This window comes from Jatropha curcas, chromosome 5 (genome assembly GCF_041381405.1).
Source record: "Jatropha curcas cultivar XTBG-Jc1 chromosome 5, XTBG_Jcur_1.0, whole genome shotgun sequence".
NCBI classification, from domain to species: Eukaryota; Viridiplantae; Streptophyta; class Magnoliopsida; order Malpighiales; family Euphorbiaceae; genus Jatropha; species Jatropha curcas.
The window spans coordinates 23,563,841-23,586,228 of record NC_143155.1 but is presented as its reverse complement, the minus strand read 5'-3'; the positions used below and the strand labels follow the sequence as shown (position 1 = coordinate 23,586,228).

At 31.5% G+C, this 22,388-nt stretch overlaps 2 protein-coding genes, 2 long non-coding RNA genes and 1 other non-coding gene across 5 annotated transcripts; 2 read left to right on the top strand and 3 right to left on the bottom strand.

Moving 5' to 3' along the window:
• The first annotated feature begins 7 nt into the window (after positions 1 to 7).
• Positions 8 to 2,367, top strand: LOC149496427 (uncharacterized). The gene is made up of 3 exons (XR_016320954.1): positions 8 to 306; positions 1,254 to 1,336; positions 2,160 to 2,367. It is a non-coding gene; the product is annotated as an uncharacterized LOC149496427 (long non-coding RNA).
• Positions 2,368 to 6,139: 3,772 nt separating this feature from the next.
• LOC149496426 (uncharacterized) lies at positions 6,140 to 9,224 on the top strand. The gene is made up of 3 exons (XR_016320834.1): positions 6,140 to 7,162; positions 8,110 to 8,192; positions 9,017 to 9,224. It is a non-coding gene; the product is annotated as an uncharacterized LOC149496426 (long non-coding RNA).
• A 1,539-nt stretch (positions 9,225 to 10,763) lies between these two features.
• On the bottom strand, positions 10,764 to 10,836 carry TRNAA-AGC (transfer RNA alanine (anticodon AGC)). The gene has a single exon. It is a non-coding gene; the product is annotated as a tRNA-Ala (tRNA).
• A 150-nt stretch (positions 10,837 to 10,986) lies between these two features.
• On the bottom strand, positions 10,987 to 12,269 carry HVA22C (HVA22 homolog C). Its single transcript, XM_012212229.4, has 5 exons — positions 12,017 to 12,269; positions 11,901 to 11,927; positions 11,681 to 11,803; positions 11,291 to 11,540; positions 10,987 to 11,206 (listed from the first exon to the last, which is right to left on the bottom strand). Exons 1-5 carry the CDS (start codon positions 12,088 to 12,090, stop codon positions 11,138 to 11,140), a joined length of 543 nt encoding a protein of 180 aa, XP_012067619.1. The 5' UTR covers positions 12,091 to 12,269; the 3' UTR covers positions 10,987 to 11,137.
• Positions 12,270 to 15,418: 3,149 nt separating this feature from the next.
• On the bottom strand, positions 15,419 to 17,159 carry TCP15 (TCP family transcription factor). Its single transcript, XM_012212230.4, has one exon. It carries the CDS (start codon positions 16,840 to 16,842, stop codon positions 15,709 to 15,711), a length of 1,134 nt encoding a protein of 377 aa, XP_012067620.1. The 5' UTR covers positions 16,843 to 17,159; the 3' UTR covers positions 15,419 to 15,708.
• Positions 17,160 to 22,388: the final 5,229 nt, after the last annotated feature.

Sequence of the window (22,388 nt, the reverse complement as noted above, 5' to 3'; positions counted from 1 at the left end):
GCTGCTCCCCGCGACAGCTCGACCTCGGCAAGCTTGCCGTTCCGCCCCTCCCTCCGCTCGAACCAAGCGGAGACAGCAGCCTAGAGAGGACTGCATCGCGCCTCAACAGATCTGTCGCGCCACCGCCCTGCCGCCGCTCCAGTGTGCCTCCGACCACCAGGAACGAGCCTGTCCAGCTTCTTCGCGCCGTCTCCGCCTCTCTCCGGCACTGTCAGTCGGATCCGGCCACTGGCAGCTACTGCTCTTCGATCTGGCATGTGTAAAAATCTCCGATCTAGCGAAAATTCGACAAATTTATATTTTGAGGTAAAAATTAATTTTAATGATTTTCGTTACTTGAATTAAATTTAATTATTGTAGTTAATTAATTTAGTTCATTAATTTAGTTAACTTAATTTTAGTCATTTTGCGTAGTTAATTAATTTTATGTGGTGAAAATTAATTTAAGTAGTATTGAATTATTGATTAATGAAATATAGAAAGTAAATACAGTATGAACTAACTTTTGAGGAGTTAAATTAAAAGCAATTCGTGTTGATTTATTAATTTATTAACAATATTTAGTTAAAATTTAATACGGTATTAACCTAAATTAATTGAAAAGTCAGATAAGTCAGATGTATGGAATTAAAGAAAATTTATAAATGTATGTTGGTACGGAAAATGTGGAGGATGGGATTTGTTGATTGAGTTGATTGCCCGATGGATGGGCTGTGTGGTTTGGAATTAATTGATATAATGTTGATATTTTACCAGGTGGATAATCCAATTTTTAGGGGGGATGCTGCCGAAAAGTCGTTAGAAAATAAATTGTATTTTAGAAATTAAATTACTTATAGCGATTAAATTATTCATAGAAATTAAAAATATAGAATAAGATTATGAGAGCGATAAATAATCAAATAAATAAATAAACAAGAGGAACGAATTTATATGTAGTTCAGGGAATTAAATACCGACTAAAGTTATTAATGTTATGAATATTATATGATCAATCGCATTATCATTATTAATATTATTATCATTAATCATATTAATGTTTTGATTAGTATTATCATAAAATATTAATTACCAAATAATTAGACGTTCTACTCAATGAATAAATTAGAAGAACTAAATCAAATAAAGATGCACTATAGATATACAGTTTAGTTTGATAAGTTAGTGAACCGACGAGTAACGAAAACAAATAAATGAATGTAAACTGCTTTTCCCAAATTAGAATTCTTATGTAGAATTTTCTTATTATATAGAAACGTATAAAGTCTCGGACTGTGAAGACAAAGGCTGGGAGCGCACAATAGGAAAGGCAGTCCTTTTAAGGACAACAAAAACAGTGAGTAGTGTTAGATAACTAGTATCATCCGCCTGCATTCATGCATTCACGGCTAAATGTTATCATGCATTATTTTATTGAATTGCCATATTATGATGCACCATTTGTTGATATTAAAAATTGTTTGATTACTTGTGCTGTGAATACACTGTGCCTTGTTTGTGTGGAATTGGGATGACGTGGACCACCATGGGTTTGTGAGGACGGTCTGTGATATGGATCCTGAATATGATATGATATGAAATTTGACCGTCGGCCGGGAAAATGGGAGATCGGCTCCCCCGTGTGCACCTGATGATATGGATTGCATGGAAAACCACAGGATGGCTTCTTGTTGTTGCGCACCTGATAATCTAGATTTGATTGTAGCCCGCAGGGTGGCCTCCTGTTGTGAGCACTTGATGATCTAGATTGGATGGAGACCACCGGGTTGCCTCCTGTGGGTATGGAAAAGAAAAGAGAGAATGGAAAAACAATGAGAGGACTGGTCAGTGAGGATTAGACCAGTTGGCCGTATGGGGGATCGGCTCCCCGGTGCACATGTATGAGAGGGCGAGCCATGTGTGAGGACGGCTCGTTGGGGTTTCAGGTGGTGCCACTGACTAATTTCCACGTGATGTGATTATATGAAGGTGATGATACTTGTGATTGCTGTTGTACTGCCATTTGTGTGACAAACTGCATGATCATATAATTAAACGGTAACTAGATAAAAATATTTAGCATCTGTGTGATTGTGTGGGGTGAGAGGGTTATCTAACCCTACTCATTGAGTTTGGCGCTCACCCCTGCCTACTATTTTTTTTTTTTTTTTTTTTTTCAGGTAATAGAAAGAAAGAAAAGCCTTGTAGAGTTGAGACACTTATTGTAGAAGACTGTTAAGGATAGAAATAACGATGTAAATATAAAGGTAGAGTTTCGCAATTGTATTCCAGTTGGGTTGTAAATAAATAATAAAGTCCATATTAAATATATGAATTGTATTTTGAATGCATATGTATAATAAGTTAATGGGCCTGAATCCATAATTATGAATAGACTGTGAGATTTAAATAAGTTAGGCTTACTACGGGCTTCGGGGGCCTTAAGCCTACCCAGGTCCTAGTGCCGGTCCGACCCACGGAAATGGGTCGTGACAAAGTTGGTATCAGAGCATAAGTTGGGCCTTAGGAATCAATTGCGGAACATAGGAAATTAAATAGAGAACTCCTATGTTGGGATCGGCCGTAACCAACAAAGGAGCTGTAGTCGGGATTGAATTCCATTTTAGTGCCGATGGACGCATCGTGCATGAGGATGGAAGGAAATCTATATGAAACTTAGGACGAGAATTAAAATTACAGAAATAATAGTGAATTATAAAAAGAGTCCGGGTAACTGACGTTTATAAAATAAATACTTTGAGTTTTGCTAAATCCCCTCCATTTATTTTGAAGCAGAAGATCAGTTGGATATTGGTGTAATGGCCTGATCACCCAGTACACCATGATTCGACAGGAGACACTGCTTCGAAAATTATTTGAAATTATTTAGAAAAGGAGTCGGAGTTTTAAAGACAATAAGAAAGTAAATTTATTTGAACTATGATTTGAGAAACATGTTTTATTATTTGCTTATTGGAAATTGTTTTGAAATTGCAATTAATTGTTTGGTTTTATTATTTTGTCGGCATGTCAAAAATTTATCTGATTTTAAAATTTAAATTATTTACAATGATTGCATGTTTGATTAAATTTTTATCATATTGTCTATCCCGAGGACTAAATTAGGCCTATAGAAATTAATACTGATAAGTTAATAAATCGTATAGAATAGGAATCTGAAAGAAAATGTCAATTCAGATATAGATTACATTCTAGAAATGTTACTGTTAGGGATTAAAAAGTGAAAAATGGTAATTTAAATTAAATCAAGGGTTAGAAAAGGAGGATCTAAGACAAATAATCATAATAGACAAGAAATCCTCAATTATTCAAGGCGAAACTTAAGAATATAAAAGAAAATATTAAATGAATTATGTGCTTGAATGTGAAGAACATAATGTTAACTGAATAGGTCAAATTAATTATAGCAATATAAAATAATGTAAACATGATAAAGAAGCAGGTAAAACTTCCTCTGAACAATTAGTATGAAGGGTAAAATTTTGGGTGTTTTAATATAGAATTAAAGTGGTTAGTGAATAATTGGGCAAAAGTTGTGAAGTGAAAATTTGATTAATAAGGAAAAGATTGACTAATAGTTAATAGAAGTAATTACAAGCCATGAAATAATTATGAATCTATTATAATAAAATGAATGTAGAAGATGGTGAATAACTTTAAATCACAAATGGGGAATGAATGGGGAAAGGAACGTGGATGCTATAAGAAAGCTTAATAAATTAAGGAAATTGGATGTATCTAGGTAGAGAGTTATGTAGAAAGGACTAATACTACTTATTAAATTTAAAGAACACTTATATAAAATCTGCTTAAAAGAATTAAGTGCGAAATTAGATCGAGGTGCTAAATAAAATAAAAGTTAATAAATTTGGAAGAGAATAAAGGTCAAAGATAACTCATAATATTGAAATAGAGATTGAAAAATTAGAATAAAGAAATTTGAGAAGCAGTGACCTTAGGATGGAATTAAATTTTGTGTAAAATAATGGTTTTACGCCTTAGATTCATGTACCCATCCTTAAAACTTTTTTTTTTACGGATAAGACTTAAATGAGGTTGGGTACACTAAGGAGATACGAAGGATAAAAGAAAGATGAAAATGAATCAAAAGGCTAAAGAATTAGGATAAGACTAGGGGATGTTAAATCATAGAAAAGCCGATGATGATAATATGGTCAATTAATTTATCTACTGTGGAATACTAGAATAAATAATTACAAACAAATTGGAAAAGAAGTAAAATTCAGATGTAAGAAATATACATATAAAAAAAAATGATGATAAAATAAATAACTAAATAAATAAAGATAAAATAATAATAAAAATATAAATCACTACTGAAAATAACTTTTGGGAAAATTTAAGGTGTGGACCAATCTACTTGAGAGGCCAGTAATAGCGAAAGGAATAGTAATGATGGAGATTAGTATATTCTTGGTTTAAGAGGATCATTTAGGAGGAAATATGTAACAATAGACTGGAACTAGATGATTTCAGGATTGTCCTCGTGGAGATAGACAATTCATTTTTGTTAAATACCAAAAGGTTTTAGAAAATACAATGAGTATTGATTTTCAAACTGCATGAAAATATTTTTACACGATTGAGATTGGTTTAAAATAAAAGTAAATGCAATTTTCTATTAAAAGAATTTCAAGATTTTGTGTGAGTGACATGCCGATGTTTTTAAAAGTGGAAAAGGAAAATTATTTTAAAAAGTTTTTAAATAGCCAGTTACCTATAGGATGGTCAACCTAAGCTGCAGTTGATAACTCATTAGTTGAATTTTTGAATAGACAATTAATCTAAGGATTTATATCAGCGAAATAATGTATATTAGAACTATTAGTAAATAAAGACTTTTAAATTGCTCAAAAAAAAAAAAAAAAAAAAAAAAAAAAATCTTTAGTAGACAATTGATGAAATGTCTGATATGAGATAACTAGTGTTGCAAACTATTATTATAAATGAAACCATTGAAATAGAAACTTTCTTAAGAAAAAGAATATTCGAAGTTGATCCTTCTGTGAGACAATGCTTAAATTGATTAGGGGGCTATCTGAAAATGATAACAGTAGTAGATGTAAACAGCCCATAAATTTAGTAAACAATTAAATTTCAAGAGGAAAGTCTGAGAATAGTTATTAAAGTAGTGAAATGTACAGTTATTAATTGATATTAGTTGAGGATGAGATAAATAAATTGATACTATATTTTGAAACTTGGATGGAAAAATTAAACGATTAGCTTAAGTATTATAAAGGCTAATTAGGGCCTTGCTAGTATTTCATAATTAAGGCATAAACTGAAGTTCCATATAGAAACGAATAAATTCTTTAGCTGACAGCAGAATTTGATTAATATATATATATATATATATATATATATATATATAGATGTAATATTTGGATTGTAAGGTGACATGAAGTCGGGACTTAAGAAATTTCATTGAGGACTTTTATATATTGATAGGTATCGGGTAAAAGGTAAATAGTTGGGGCAAGTAATAAATATTAGGTTGAAATAATGGTGATCGGATAAGCCATGAAAAATAATGATTAATAGTATAAAGAAATTAAGTGGATGGAATATTTAATAAGTATGCTTCAATATCCTTAGGATAAATTAATAAGCAACATAAGTGAAATGAAATGTTATTATGAAAGTCAACTTTTAATGATACATGTTAAGATAATTAAAGGAATAAGTGTTAGAAGTAAGTACGGCAATTAAATAGAAGGTGTGGAGATCCCTATAGAGAAAGATAACCAATAGTGCAGGGATGTTCTTAGTAAATGAACTATTTAAATAATTCCGCTAGCGTACGATAAGGATAGAGGACGTGTATAAAAGGAACCGATAGAGTGAGCTCGAGTAACCATATGATAATATAGACAACGAGAGTTATAAGAAAATTTTTCTTAAAATTTTGGATTAAGGTAACATTTTTTTCAGTTTTGAGTAAGAAAAGATTTAGTCATAACATATGTACGTTAAATAACTCTATTTTGATTATAAATAAATTAAATTTCAAATTGTTTTGCTTTTTGCAAATTATATTTGGTTTTCATAAAGAAATGTGTAATAAAATTTAATTTTGGAAAAATATATGTATTAAGCCTTTTATTATAAAACTCGTTTAATTGCAAGATTTTTATTTAAAGAAAGATTTTCTAGCAACTGTCTGTATGATAGTTTGGAGATTAAGTAATAAAGCTTCCTATAGCGGTAGACGTACAATCAGAATACCCCACTCACTTTATTCCCTTGACCTGTATTTTCGTTTTTGAGCTGTCTCCTTGGTATTGGAAGCAATTCCTTATAACTTTACAATTTTCCATGCGTCCATTCTTATTCTTTCCCATTAGATTCAATTCGAGGACGAATTGTCTTAAGGGGGGGAGATTGTAATACCCTGAATTTTTATTTTCAAACATTATCCAATTAAATTTAATGAACCGACAGCTTGGAAATTAATATTAATATTTTAGTGCGAATACTGTGAGAAACCGAACCGAAAATCGATTGAAAAAGCCGAAAACCAGTTGAAAACCAAAGATTTGGGCCGAATCGAATCGAATCGAACCGGTTCGACCCAAAACATCTAGAAACTTCCTCCTCTCTATATTCAACGCTTATCTCCCTCACTCATTGAGTCCTGCGCCTCCAGTTCACCGACAACCTCCCCAGCCACTGCTCCTCCCTTCTTCTTCTTCTTCTTTTTCTTCTTCTTCTTCTTCTTCTTCCTTTTTTTCTTTCCTTCTTTTCCCTTCACTGCGTCTGTGTTCTTGACGAGGCAAAACAGCAGCAGCGTCGCGCGACACCCCCAGCTGATCGGACCTCCTCGCGCGCCACCGCTGCTCCCCGCGACAGCTCGACCTCGGCAAGCTTGCCGTTCCGCCCCTCCCTCCGCTCGAACCAAGCGGAGACAGCAGCCTAGAGAGGACTGCATCGCGCCTCAACAGATCTGTCGCGCCACCGCCCTGCCGCCGCTCCAGTGTGCCTCCGACCACCAGGAACGAGCCTGTCCAGCTTCTTCGCGCCGTCTCCGCCTCTCTCCGGCACTGTCAGTCGGATCCGGCCACTGGCAGCTACTGCTCTTCGATCTGGCATGTGTAAAAATCTCCGATCTAGCGAAAATTCGACAAATTTATATTTTGAGGTAAAAATTAATTTTAATGATTTTCGTTACTTGAATTAAATTTAATTATTGTAGTTAATTAATTTAGTTCATTAATTTAGTTAACTTAATTTTAGTCATTTTGCGTAGTTAATTAATTTTATGTGGTGAAAATTAATTTAAGTAGTATTGAATTATTGATTAATGAAATATAGAAAGTAAATACAGTATGAACTAACTTTTGAGGAGTTAAATTAAAAGCAATTCGTGTTGATTTATTAATTTATTAACAATATTTAGTTAAAATTTAATACGGTATTAACCTAAATTAATTGAAAAGTCAGATAAGTCAGATGTATGGAATTAAAGAAAATTTATAAATGTATGTTGGTACGGAAAATGTGGAGGATGGGATTTGTTGATTGAGTTGATTGCCCGATGGATGGGCTGTGTGGTTTGGAATTAATTGATATAATGTTGATATTTTACCAGGTGGATAATCCAATTTTTAGGGGGGATGCTGCCGAAAAGTCGTTAGAAAATAAATTGTATTTTAGAAATTAAATTACTTATAGCGATTAAATTATTCATAGAAATTAAAAATATAGAATAAGATTATGAGAGCGATAAATAATCAAATAAATAAATAAACAAGAGGAACGAATTTATATGTAGTTCAGGGAATTAAATACCGACTAAAGTTATTAATGTTATGAATATTATATGATCAATCGCATTATCATTATTAATATTATTATCATTAATCATATTAATGTTTTGATTAGTATTATCATAAAATATTAATTACCAAATAATTAGACGTTCTACTCAATGAATAAATTAGAAGAACTAAATCAAATAAAGATGCACTATAGATATACAGTTTAGTTTGATAAGTTAGTGAACCGACGAGTAACGAAAACAAATAAATGAATGTAAACTGCTTTTCCCAAATTAGAATTCTTATGTAGAATTTTCTTATTATATAGAAACGTATAAAGTCTCGGACTGTGAAGACAAAGGCTGGGAGCGCACAATAGGAAAGGCAGTCCTTTTAAGGACAACAAAAACAGTGAGTAGTGTTAGATAACTAGTATCATCCGCCTGCATTCATGCATTCACGGCTAAATGTTATCATGCATTATTTTATTGAATTGCCATATTATGATGCACCATTTGTTGATATTAAAAATTGTTTGATTACTTGTGCTGTGAATACACTGTGCCTTGTTTGTGTGGAATTGGGATGACGTGGACCACCATGGGTTTGTGAGGACGGTCTGTGATATGGATCCTGAATATGATATGATATGAAATTTGACCGTCGGCCGGGAAAATGGGAGATCGGCTCCCCCGTGTGCACCTGATGATATGGATTGCATGGAAAACCACAGGATGGCTTCTTGTTGTTGCGCACCTGATAATCTAGATTTGATTGTAGCCCGCAGGGTGGCCTCCTGTTGTGAGCACTTGATGATCTAGATTGGATGGAGACCACCGGGTTGCCTCCTGTGGGTATGGAAAAGAAAAGAGAGAATGGAAAAACAATGAGAGGACTGGTCAGTGAGGATTAGACCAGTTGGCCGTATGGGGGATCGGCTCCCCGGTGCACATGTATGAGAGGGCGAGCCATGTGTGAGGACGGCTCGTTGGGGTTTCAGGTGGTGCCACTGACTAATTTCCACGTGATGTGATTATATGAAGGTGATGATACTTGTGATTGCTGTTGTACTGCCATTTGTGTGACAAACTGCATGATCATATAATTAAACGGTAACTAGATAAAAATATTTAGCATCTGTGTGATTGTGTGGGGTGAGAGGGTTATCTAACCCTACTCATTGAGTTTGGCGCTCACCCCTGCCTACTATTTTTTTTTTTTTTTTTTTTTTTCAGGTAATAGAAAGAAAGAAAAGCCTTGTAGAGTTGAGACACTTATTGTAGAAGACTGTTAAGGATAGAAATAACGATGTAAATATAAAGGTAGAGTTTCGCAATTGTATTCCAGTTGGGTTGTAAATAAATAATAAAGTCCATATTAAATATATGAATTGTATTTTGAATGCATATGTATAATAAGTTAATGGGCCTGAATCCATAATTATGAATAGACTGTGAGATTTAAATAAGTTAGGCTTACTACGGGCTTCGGGGGCCTTAAGCCTACCCAGGTCCTAGTGCCGGTCCGACCCACGGAAATGGGTCGTGACACATCATGATATGAAAGAAAAAGATTTGAGTAGGGTGAGGGTCAAAAGACAAGTATTTTTGCTTCTATTGTTGTGACTCAATAAATTATAATTTTATTCTTAATATGTTATATCATCAAATATTACAGTCTATATATTAAATTTTATATACCATTAATTAATTCTAAAGTAATTTTTTTTATGCATGAAAGGCCTAATGAATTGGAATAACTTTGTGGGCTATACGGCATGGGCAGTCCCTTTTAACCTCTCACTCCCTACATTTTATACAACAGGTATAAAGACCAATAAGACCACACCGATTGATAATACTAAATCAATTTGATAGACTTAATTAGTATAAAATATTATTATAATAATATGCTTTAATGGTAACAAAATTTACAATTCAAAAATTTTTTTAAACCGAACTATTCTTATGATTTAACCAATTTTCATTTACTAGTATATATTCAAATGTTTTTAGGCATAATCAGTAAAAGAATCCAATTTTTTAACGTGTTTGCTATTTTATTCAAAAGCTTGTATAACTTTATCAAATTTGTTTCAATTTAAAAACTTTAATTGCAATTATATACAAATGAGAACAAGTAATCAAAATTAAAATTTGAAAATAAAATATTATAGTCACGCTCGAAAGAAAGTAATTTTTAAAATTTTTATCCTCCCTCTATTATAGATTTTAAGATGAATAATTTATTACTTTAAAGGAGAGGCGAAGAGAGTAGAATATGAAGGACACTATAATTTAATAGTAAATACCAATAGTCGGGTTCGAATATCCTTCTTCAATAATAATAATAATAAAAGAGTAGAATATGAAATGTGGTACAAAACGATAGAAATAGCATAGCATATAATAGGGAGGAAATATGTCAAAAAATTAAATTCAATTATGAACAAACTATGATTTACATATAAAATTGACAAAATTTTCACATAAGTATATGCACAGATTTGAATTTGTCTAGTCATTATACTTTTTTTTTTATTATAATTTTACCTACAACTATTTTTAATCCAAATCAAAAATACATGGAGGCTGATGTTGAATGGATTTATCACAGAATGTGCTAATGTCCGGTTTAGTCGAAATCAAAATAACTCGGTTCAAATTGAATAGAATTAAAATTTACAATAATAATTGAACCAACCAATTTCCATAAAAAAATTAATCAATTTTCTAGTTTATTTTTAGTTTTTTTGGTTTTGTGATTTAGTAAAAAATATTTTTAATCTAAACTAAAAATTAAATATAAAAATAAGTGTGACTAGTATAATCAACGTGAACTGAATTTTTAAAAAAGAAAACACCTGTAAATTCTAAGTTGATGTGTATTAGTTGCGCGTATCAAAAGGTTGTAAAAATTTAAAATGGAGATGACGTTTGATCCCTGTACCTCTCGCACATCAAAAATTGTAAGAATTGAAAATGGAAATGCGGGGTATCGATCCCCGTACCTCTCGCATGCTAAGCGAGCGCTCTACCATCTGAGCTACATCCCCATATGTGCGTATATTGTCATATTTTATAAAAAACAAAAATACTACAAAATGCTGCATAGGAAGCGTTTAGCATTAATAATGTTCGAGAACAAATTATTGGTGCTTCATAGATTGTACGCAAAACTAAAACATAGGAAATAAGTTCAAAGCTGAGAAAATCTCCAACACCTTCCATTTTGTCCTTAAAATAGATTACAACTAGCTTCATTAATATAAATGAATACACATATAAGTAATTCCAAGCCATTGTACCATACATTAGGATCACCCTTTTCCATTTTACTGATACACTAAACAAGACTCAATATATATAATCATCATCAAAGATCATGTAATTCCCATTCCTTCTAGCTCTTTCTTCTCTATCAGCCTGAAAAAATTACACAACCAAAGCAAGAAAATTATAATACCATATTGCTAGTTAGGCATGCAAGAATACATTAATTATGTATACCTTGGTTATAAGCCTCTCAAATGCCTCAGTTCCATTCTCTTCCATATACTTTTCTGCTGCAGTTAAAATGTCATCTTGTTTACTAAATATATCCTTCTTTCTGGGGACATACCATATCTTTTGATGAGCAATTTGTGGGTTCATATAAAATGGTCTAATGAAATGCTTATAAACATATGCTGCTCCATTGAACTGTGGCAGCACCAACCAGCATGTCATTATCAGCTTTGCATAAGGCCATATAGGGAGACTGCATTTTTTTTAAAAAAAAAAAAAAAAACCCAAATTTAGTGATCAGATATATAGCTGCCTCATAATGCAGGAGATCAGAAATTAAAAAAAAAAAAAAAGAAAAGAAAAGAAAAAAAGCCAAGTTTTAGACATTGTTACCATTCTAGGATTTTGGAAAATGTTAGCTCGAACAAGGTCAACATGGAATATAGAACCCAATAGGTTAGCCATTGTTGATCATCACTGCGAGATTTAGTCTCTATAGCCTTGATTGAAGCATATCTGTTAATATCAAAGCAAAATATCCATACCGTAATAAGATTATCTCTACTACTGCTGGTCCAAAACAAAATCCAAATATAAGCAAACAGACACTTACAGGGGGTAAACAAGAGTGACTAATGGTCTGCAAAATAATAATAAAAAGCAAATAATTATAAAATAACCAAAAACCAGAAAATTAATGAAGTAGAGTAGACAGTTAAAAAGACATACAGAGCAAGAACATCAAAGTTGTTGCCTATAACTTGGAGAAAATTAGGATTTCCAGAACCACCACGACCACCCATTTCTCTTGTTCTTGTCCAAGAAGCTTTCTTGCTTTTGTTATTACGATACAGACAGTGGGAGCAACTGATTGAGACAGAGAGAGAGAGAGAGAGGAAACAGTGTACACAATGTCACTGCTGCCAGCCTGCCACTGAAAAGAAGTAAAGAAGAGATGAAAAAGGTCAAAAAAGAGGACACAGAAAAGAGGACTTTGGGTAGAATATTATGAAGCACAAGAAAAGAGGCACCGATTTTTTTATAAATCATCTGACGTGTGCATGTGAATATGTAATTCTATTCAGCTTTGTGTCTCTCAAAATCAGAAACCAATTACTGCTTGCCAAATCATCAACTTTATCAATTACCCTTGACTTTCTGCTTCTTTTTTTTTTTATTTTTTTTCTTGATTTATTATTTTTTTTGGTCACTTATTGTTACATTTGGTTTCCATGATTTGTGGTAATTTGTTCTTGCTGACCGTAATTTGATAATTGGCGTCACCAAGTAATTAATTAAATAACCTTTTTTTTGATTGCTTGTTTATATTACTTGGCAAAATTTATCAAGTGAAAATTTAACATGGCAATTTCTGAAATATTGTATCTAATTTTGCCTCGTTAAACTTTATATATTGTATGCATGTAAAATAATCCAATGTCCTAGTCACAGTATATGTACTCAATAATTTTTTTATCTTATTTTATTATATGTTTAATTAGTAATATATCTGCAATCAATACAAATTTGACACAATTAATAAGTATTTCAACAACAATAATGTTTCTAATATACTATATTAATATGAAATGATACTTTTTTAAATTATAGATATCCTTAATAATAATAATAATAATGATGATGATAAATAATAATATTATTATTTTTATTCTACGGTTGCATACAAAATGCACAAGAAATTTAAAAAATAGACTCCTTTACACGCAGCCCAGATCAATTACAATGGGCCGTTAGCCTCTCAAAGCCCAAATCTATTTGTATGATCATTTACCAGGCCGAAGATTTTGTTATTGTGTTATCCAACTCTCAAAGGTGCATTTATAGTTGGATTAAGAATTTGAGGTCAAGGCTTTTACTATCGTGCACATTTTTTCAAAAATAATTTGGTTTAATTCACTTTTGAGTACCATTCAATTTTCATTTTTTTTTTATTTAGTTTATTTTTGGTAATGAAAAATCAAAATACCCGAACCGAACTAAATTATATATTATTGCTTTTTATAAAATTTGGTTTGGTTTAGTTTTTTTTTTTAAATATATATATTATCAAAATTCAAAATTTGAACCGATGAATTATGAAATTTAATTTTTAGCTAATTGAGACAAAATATTTGATAATTTAAATTAAAAAGCATAGACATCCAAATTAAGTATAATAAAATATGCATGAGTTAAAATTCCATTACGTGGCCAATTAGATTGAAAATATAATATATTTTTAATTAAATTGGACTGCTTAAAAAAGTTCATTGCCTCAATCGGATGACATTTAGTCCATCTTCAAAGAAAAAAAATAGCATAATTATTTTGAGTTTTTGACATTTGTTTTTTAAGTAGGAAGTCATACATTTAAAATCAATCCAACGTTTCCCATCGAATATTTTGAATCAAGTGGATAACAATAAAATTCTGTATAGATGCAGAAATTTTTATTTTGCATCATATTTTTACCCTAAGATTAGTACTGAATACACATTAAACTACAAAGATACATTTAAATCTCTATTATTTTACTCATAATGAGTGATTCAAACGGTAAAACATATATGAATCAACATATGCTTTCTTCAAGATTATTTCTTACTCATAAAAAAGACAGTCATAAATCTCAAAACGAGATTAGTCTTTTATAAAAAATCATTTATTTTTTCTTTCAATATTTCAATTTTAAAGTAAATATTAGGATGCAATTTTTTTTTTTTCAAATGATATATATTACTTGAAATATAATGAAAACACAAAAACTATAAAAGATGATAAATCTTCTAATATTTACCATTACTTACATACTTAATATGATCATATAGATCTATATAACCATGTCCTTTTCTTATTTTTATTTTTACATATGTTTAATTAACATTTCAACAATCCATAAGACGTTATGATATAAACCTTTTTGTTCATTAAAATTTAAAAAATAAAATATATGCAATATTGCAGCATCCTGCAATCCTAGACCAAAAATTAATTGCAATCTTAGATACCAAATTAAATTAAAGAGCATAAATATAGTATTAACATTAGCATTTACAACTCTGTGAAATGTACAAAATTTCCTTTAAACTAATGTAGTAACATTAGCAGCATCAGGCCAGCTTGACAGGAATATATATAATTCTGTTTATCATCTCCAAATAGAAACTAAAGCATTAATAAGTTCTTGGCCATACCATTCTCATGAAACTTGAATTTAAATCCTGACCTTGCTAGCCCCACATACATTCTGCTCCATATCCAACCGCAACCTCTCTTATATTATTTATAGCTCGCCATTAATGTGTGCATATATATATACAGCGGTGTGCGATTCTTTTTTTACTATAAAGAAAAATCTCAAGGGGAAGGGATTATCTTGATTAGGGTTTATACCCTGATCTTCAATCTTACGAGACAAATACTTAACCATTCATGCATGGCAGGTACTGAACTACCAGATAACATATATATGAGACATCACAGCTTGATCATAAAATCAGGATAATGTTATGTAATGGCCGGTTAGGGTTTATAGTTATACTTTATAAACATATATAATATATATACAGATATCTTGAAGGTAGAACTAGGTGATTCCATAATTAATAATTGGAATCCAGAACTGCAGGTCTACTTCAATCCTAACCTAGATTTTCTTAACTAATTAACATTAGGAGTTCCTTAATTGTCATCTAATGGTTTCCAATTGATCTTCTTCTTCTTCACCTTCAATTATCTCTTACTATATTACTGGTTGAATGATTTCCAATTGGGATGCGAGTGCCAGTTCGTTGAATATTATGAGATGTGATTAATATACATGATCTGAACATGCATGCATATGCATATGAAAGAGGAAATACAATGCTTGATTTAAGGAAGCCATAAAATATAAGAAAAGATATAATGTTTAACTGTCCTAGATAGCGATGGAGATTTCAAAATCAAGCATTGTAAAGCTGTAATAAAAGAGTACTAAAGTTTTTGAGAAGAGTGATGTATATATATGAATGTGAGGGGGTTAGGAATGCCTATATATGTATAATAACTAATAAGCAGGGACATATATGCCTACAGAATAGAATACATATGTAACCTGCATGAAAAGGAAAAGATTTGCCATACCAAAAGGACAAAAAAAAAGAGCTTTAAGAGGGCCATCGGGCAAATATTCAAGTTACTTACTTCATTAATCAAACCCTAAACTTTTTTCTCCTCACTAATCACACCAAAACCGACTACTACTCAATAATTACTTAAAACTCAAAACTCAATTTTAAAGCAAATATCAAACCCTGAACCTATCTTGCAAAATGCACATCATGTATATATACTTACATATATGAGAAACAGTGAGAAAAGTTCTAGATCAAATCACAAGACTCGCAGCTTCATGTATCTGGGTAAATGTTGACTCAGAGCTAGTTTGGTTCATGTTCCTCTCCTCCGTGGTGTTGGTTTGACCCACTCGCCGGAGACTCCGAGGCGTCACCACTGCCCATAATTGGCCTATAAGCATTCAGTGCAGCAAGTACGCCTAAATGACTATCCGTAACAATACCACCAACACCACCGCTGGCGCCGCCCAATTGTTGTCCAGGCAAGAGAGCCATCGGGGCAGGAAAATTCATAAAATGCAAACTACTGGACATAGAGCCTCTATACATATTATTATTACTACCAGTAAAAGGTGGAAAGGTCGCCATTGAATCACCACTTATCACTTGGTTACTGTTATTGCTATTAGGATTAGTCACCATCCAAAATGTCGCCGGAATCGGACTATGAGTCGACGGGATTGTTCCGGCACTAGTGGATTGCAACAGATAATTCCCCATCTGATGACTACTCTGCGACAACAATTCATGCTCCAGCCTTCTCTTTCTTCCTAAACTAGTTTCTCCATCAGATACATCTAAACAAGTAGTAGTATCGCTGCCGCGCACTTCTTGTTTATTAAGTAATTCAATGCTTGAATTAATAGAACTAAAACCTAGCGAATCCTCAGACGGAAACAGAATTCTTCTCTGTTGTGGCGGTTGTGGTGATTCATCAACGGCGGCTATGCTCCTTTCCCAGTCGGTTCTCGATCGTAGGTGTTGATGAGCGGCCAAATTAGGGTTAAAATAAGAGTTTCTCAAATGGTGAGAAGCGGAGAAGGAAGAGCCAGAGCTACGAAGAGAAATATTAAGAGAAGTAAAGTTGGCGGGAATAGTACCAGTACCAGTGGCAGCGACGACGGCAGGTTCAGCTTGTTGCAATAACCATTCAATAGTTTCGCCGTCTGATTTGTGGCCGAGTTCACGAGTGAGTTGGAAAACACGGGCAGCACAAGTGGCAGGCATACGGATCCGGCGGCCACGGCCTTCGACTTTAGTGTGGCGGTCTTTGGTGGAGGTGCGTTTGGGAGGCGGTTTTTTAGGCGGAGGAGGAGGAGGAGGAAGAGGAAGAGGAGGATTAGAGGAGGAAGAAATAGATTGATCCTTTTCATCTAGTAATTGAAGAGGAAAACTGGTTCTGATGTTGCGGATCCCATTTTCAGGTTCCATGATCATGTGATGTGGGGGTAAGATTTAAAAAAGAAAAAAAAAGAAAATTGAAAAAAGAAAATATATGTATATATTTATATAAAAAAATTTTATATAAGTTTTGGATAGCTTTTGGGTGTAAGGTAGTACATATTTTGATGGGTTTTTCACTGACTTTGGTGGGTCTGTTGTGTATTTGTTTGCGGTAGTTGTTGGTGATAGAGTAGCATTTCGAATTTTTGTTTTGAGAAGGTAAGAGACCAACACAGAGCCTTCAAAGAGGCCAACCTTTAAGCAACATATACCATGAGTGAGAATTATGGAGATGATGGTGCTGGACCGGAGAATGGAAAATTAAAGGAAAAAGATATATTTTATTCTTTTTCATACAGAGTATTTTTTTTTAAATTTTATTTTCGGATTTTTAATCTTAGTCTCCAAAATGATTGGGAAAATGGGGATATGTTAGGTTGTTTTTATTTGAGAAAAAGAAATTACTTTTATTATATTATTTTGGATTTTGGGGTTTTTGGTGTGTGTGTGTGTGTGTGTGTGTGTGTGCGTGGTTTTATTGTGGTTGGAATGGACAGTGGCTTGATTCAGACTCCACGTGCGGTGCTATTTATCATTCAATCCATAAAGACAGTGGAGGGGCCCAATATCCCAAGTCAAAAAAACTGAAAGAAAGAATTGTTAAAGAAAAGATAATCGAGGTGGGTCCCATCCCATTCCAGCAATCATTGTGCCCTTCCTTCTCTCGCTTTGCTCTTTAGTCTTTACCGTGTTGCTAAATACTAATGCACCTTTGCTTTTCTTTCTAAATCATTTTCTTTTTCCAGTTATTTTCCCCACTTAATCCCAATTTTGATATTTGCTATTTTTAAAGAAAGGTCATTTATTTTGGTGCTATAAGGGTATTCCTCTATCATCCTCTATTTAATTATTAGATAAAAATTAAATACATTCTGGATTGAAAAGCGATTATGTTAAAATCCTCCTATTAAATTAAATTATTTAATACAATTAAAGACGTTTGGCTTCGAAAATAAATGAATTGAGGAGCATTTGCATATCAACCTCTAACCCTCAATTTCCCTCCCTTCTATTATGCAAAGGGGATGTATATACCTTATTCATTATGTGGGAGTTGTAATTATATTGATGATAGTTGAGATAGTAAGTAGTTATTTCTTTCAATGATAGCTGATTTTTTTTATGAACTAATTCTTTTTTATTTAATTTTTAACCATCACTGAATAATAAGATTGAAGAAAATAATTAAAAATGATATTGCCACAGGAATTTTTTTTTTTTTACATGGCTTAGAGATATTATATACTCTTTCACAAAACCATTAACATACACTTTTCATTACTAATCCGTCAATAGGTATTTTTATTAGTAAAAAAAATATGTGGTTATTTTTAGATTTAATTAGCTTTTTTATTTTTTATTTTTTATTTTTTGAGAAAACTTATTTTATTATTAATAATTTTTCTTTATAAGCCAGTTAGGAGAGCTATTTTATTATTATCAAATATTTTCAATTGGTGACTATCTTTGTTTGTTTTAAAAAATTGGGAAATGTTGGAGTTTAAAATTTTTAGATAAATTTTTATAATATCTGCATAATTTGTTGAAAGGCTAATTAATTTTTACTAAAATAAAGTTTTAAGGGCTTAAAGTCGACGAATAAAAGTTCATGGGTGTAACAAGTAAAGCTTTATAAATTTAAACACCAATTTATACATTTTTCCAAAATTCAATCAAGACCGATAATATGTGATTATGTGCATTGCATCCAGAAGTGCAGTGATGGAACTAGGGGGTCTAGGGATGGCCCTATCCCCACTAACAATTTTTTTTTAAAAAAAAAAAAAACCCATAAAATATTAAATTTTTTTTATTTTATCCTGCAAAATAATAATTTTTTTCAATTTCAATCTTCTTGACTCTTGAAACTTTTTTTAGCCCCTTAATTTTAATTCATGGCTGGTGACTGCTGAAGTGTAACTTGGAAGGAAACAAACAAAATATAGTAGTGATGGACACAAGTTAAACAACCAACATTATTTATACCTAACAATGATGAAATCTGAAACTCGATCTCTTTGTTCCAATTAATAATATGAAAGCTTCATAGATATGTTTTTTTTTCCCCTTCTTTTCCAAATATTTTTATATTAATTCTCCAAATAATAATAATAATAATAATAATAATAGTAAGTATAAAGATGAAACCAATAATATCAAGGTCCTGTCCTCATGGAAATGTCACCAAATCCAACGACACAATCACGTTGTAGTCCAATCCTAACAGGATTCAGAATTATTTTGGGTAGGGAAAACCTGTAAGCCTTTTGGTTATCGTCAACTTTTTTCAATTCTTCATTACATTAAATTGAATCGAACCCATAATTTAATCATTGAACCTCTGACAGTTACCATGTTTCTTCTATCAGATAGACACATTTCTTTTCTTTTTTCATAAATAACATATATTAATTACTAGATTAAGGGTAATTAAACAATTAAACTATAATTAATTAACTGTATATATGTGTGTGAAAAAATCTAGCAAGCCATGGCTATCCACAGTCAATCAGAATCATCAATCTCTAGGGACCACCTGTATTAATTATTCCATGTTAGTTGGTTGAAGTTTCATTGACAAGGAAATATACATAATGAGAGAGAGAGAGAGAGAGAGAGAGAGAGAGTATATATATATATATTTGCAGCGACTAGATAATAATAATTATGATTAATTTTTTGCCATATAAATCTCTTAAAATGGAGTCTACACCTGCTGTTTGGTGCTCTCTTTCTATCTAAATGTAAAATGGTTAAAAATAAGGAACCCTTCTTATATAAAAACCCTAATTTTTGAGTATGTATATATATTTATAGTCCTATAGCCACAGTGACGTACTATATTTAGGACTACACGTACCACAGGGGTTAGGTTTGATCGAATTTATTGATCTGAAATTTGAAGATGGGTCGACCGATAAATGTTTTTTTTTTTTTTTTTTTTTTTATCTTATCCAATCCATTGAAAAAAAAGGATATATAACGAAAGAAAGAAATAAAAAAGATTGCGTGAAAAATCACGTGCCACGGCACCCATAGCGGTGATGCAGATAGCTTACCATCCAAAAATTGGCCAATCATAGAAACAAATTTGTCGGAATGTTGGGCGTTACTGGGCTGCAGATTTAAGTCATTTTCTAAAGTATTTATATGTATTTTAGTTCAATCTGGTTTCATCACTTCAAACTTACTACCTCAATAACCATTCTAATTATGTTTTATTACATATCCAAAATCAGGTTAAGAAATCCTAATTTCACAATATTTCTGGTTTCTATACACTGTGTGTGGTCCTTGTGTTTGAGCCTCTGAGGCCAGCATCATGCTTTATATTTTGCAAAGTTCATTTTTTTCTAAAAAATAAAAAGTAAAAACGAAAAAAATAGAAAACTAACTGCTTTCAGATAAAGATATAGTAATCTAATTAGTGAGATATCTTAAAATATGAACAATATATTAATTAAAGTGATAAACAACTTCAATTTTCGTAAAGATGAGAACACCAATTAAAGCAAGCACATTTTGCTGAGTATGCTCAAAGACATCTCATGATAAAAAAAAATATATATTTATCAGTTTAATTAATTAATCAGTATTAAAATTAGTTTCCTAGGAGAAATTTTCACCTTTGTTTCCACCAATTGTCCGAATCAATTTCTTTTAACTTTTTTTTTTTTTTTAATTTACTGATTGATAATTGTCTGAATTAAACATAGATAGAGCTAACTTACTTACCGAGTGAAAATGACATGACTCACTGTTTCAAGGCTAACATGTAAATTAAAGTATTAAAATGTTATTTTCCTATTCATGAAATTAATGATTGGATTGGGTCATGAGGGAAGAATGAGATGAGGAATGACAGGTTGGCATGCACCAACCCTATAGATTAACAAAATGGGATCACTCCACCATTTTAAGAAAGAAAGAAAGACTATACAATCACATCACTTTCCGTACCCTGCACTAAAAGCAATGTATATAATGTATGCATGCATTTTTTTTTTATCAGCAATAAGTGTTTATTTTATTAATTTATATTCAGAAAAAATTTAATTTCTAAATACACCCATCTAATTCTAAAATGTTAAGTAAAATAACTTAAAAAAACCTCGATTTATATAAAATTCATCTTTTTTTTTACGATAAAAAAAATTCCAAATTACAATATTGAAACCGCCTAACAAATTAAAATCAAAATAAAAAATACAATATTTTTCTTTAATTAATTTGGTTGCAGTAATCCTTGATTTTTGGTATCTGGACCATGCAATTATTACAAAACAGCATCACTGTTTCTTTTTCATTCAAAATATTTTGTTGCACTTCAAATCCAAACCATCTTTATATATAATTTGATCCCTATTTTTCTAATTCAGTTTCTACATTCAAGTAAGTAATCTATAAATATCAATCTAATAAACTGAAATAATATTATAAATTATATAATAAAGGATAGCTTTTATCTTAAAGAGAATTCAAATTCAAAACATCTCTTTAATTTAAGATATCATTTCTTTTATCGGCAGATAAATATTTTAATTTTATTAATATATTTTATCCGAGCTAATAAACTTTTCATGTACGTCCAAAAGTAATTCAATTATGCTAAAATAAAAAAATCTGGTTAAATACATCAGAAAAAGCTCAACATTTCGAAGATATTCAAAACTTCTCACCCCTGGAAAAACCAAATCAAATCACACCGTATTTGATTGGAAAGAAATTAACATTTTGCTGAATAATATATCATAAAATCATGATATGGTTGAAAGACAATGTTGACAAGAAAGTCAAGACTTAGGACGTATAGCTAGTGTCCAATGCACCGCCATATAAAGAAAATGAAGCATATGAATTAATTAATTAAGAATTTGGATATAGTAGTTAGGTTAATTTGATGAAAGAATTTTTGTACTCTATCTATCGGTGTCTTCATCTTATATATAAATTTCTGTAACCCGACACCAGTTGACCTACCTAGCTAGGTCTTCTTCCAGCAATGGGCTGCTTTATTTTTGCATGGTAAACCTTTAAATCAAGAATTGACTATATACATTTATGTCGGCATAATTTTTTGCCACGAAATTCTATACATTCTTGATTCTTCGTCTGTAGATCTTGACTTTGTCACAAAAATTAAAGAAATGGACCTCTATGATCTGTACTCTATATATGTGTACTTAAGCTTAATTATACTCGGTCCAAAGATCGGTGATTTATCTTTTAGAATTTAAATATTAAATATTATGATAATATAGACCTCCATGGCGGCTGATATTTTTGTCATGTTCATACCTTTTATATATCTTTAGAACCTCTCTTTCATGATAATAAGTTTAATTTTATCTCGACTCTTTAGAAAAGAATTTGGACAATTTAAAAAAAAATAAATTAAAGATTTAAAAATTTTATATAAATAAATTTGATTGAGTAATATTACAGTTATTTTTTACCAATGTATACGTTAAAGTGAGGAC

Coding starts and splice junctions, on each gene's coding strand:
- HVA22C (XM_012212229.4), bottom strand. CDS start 12,090: ATGGGTGGTCGTGGTGGTTCTGGAAATCCTAATTTTCTCCAAGTTATA. Junction 11,928..12,016: donor AACTTTGATGTTCTTGCTCT/GTATGTCTTTTT, acceptor ATTATTTTGCAG/ACCATTAGTCACTCTTGTTT. Junction 11,541..11,680: donor TTTTCCAAAATCCTAGAATG/GTAACAATGTCT, acceptor AAAAAAATGCAG/TCTCCCTATATGGCCTTATG.
- TCP15 (XM_012212230.4), bottom strand. CDS start 16,842: ATGATCATGGAACCTGAAAATGGGATCCGCAACATCAGAACCAGTTTT.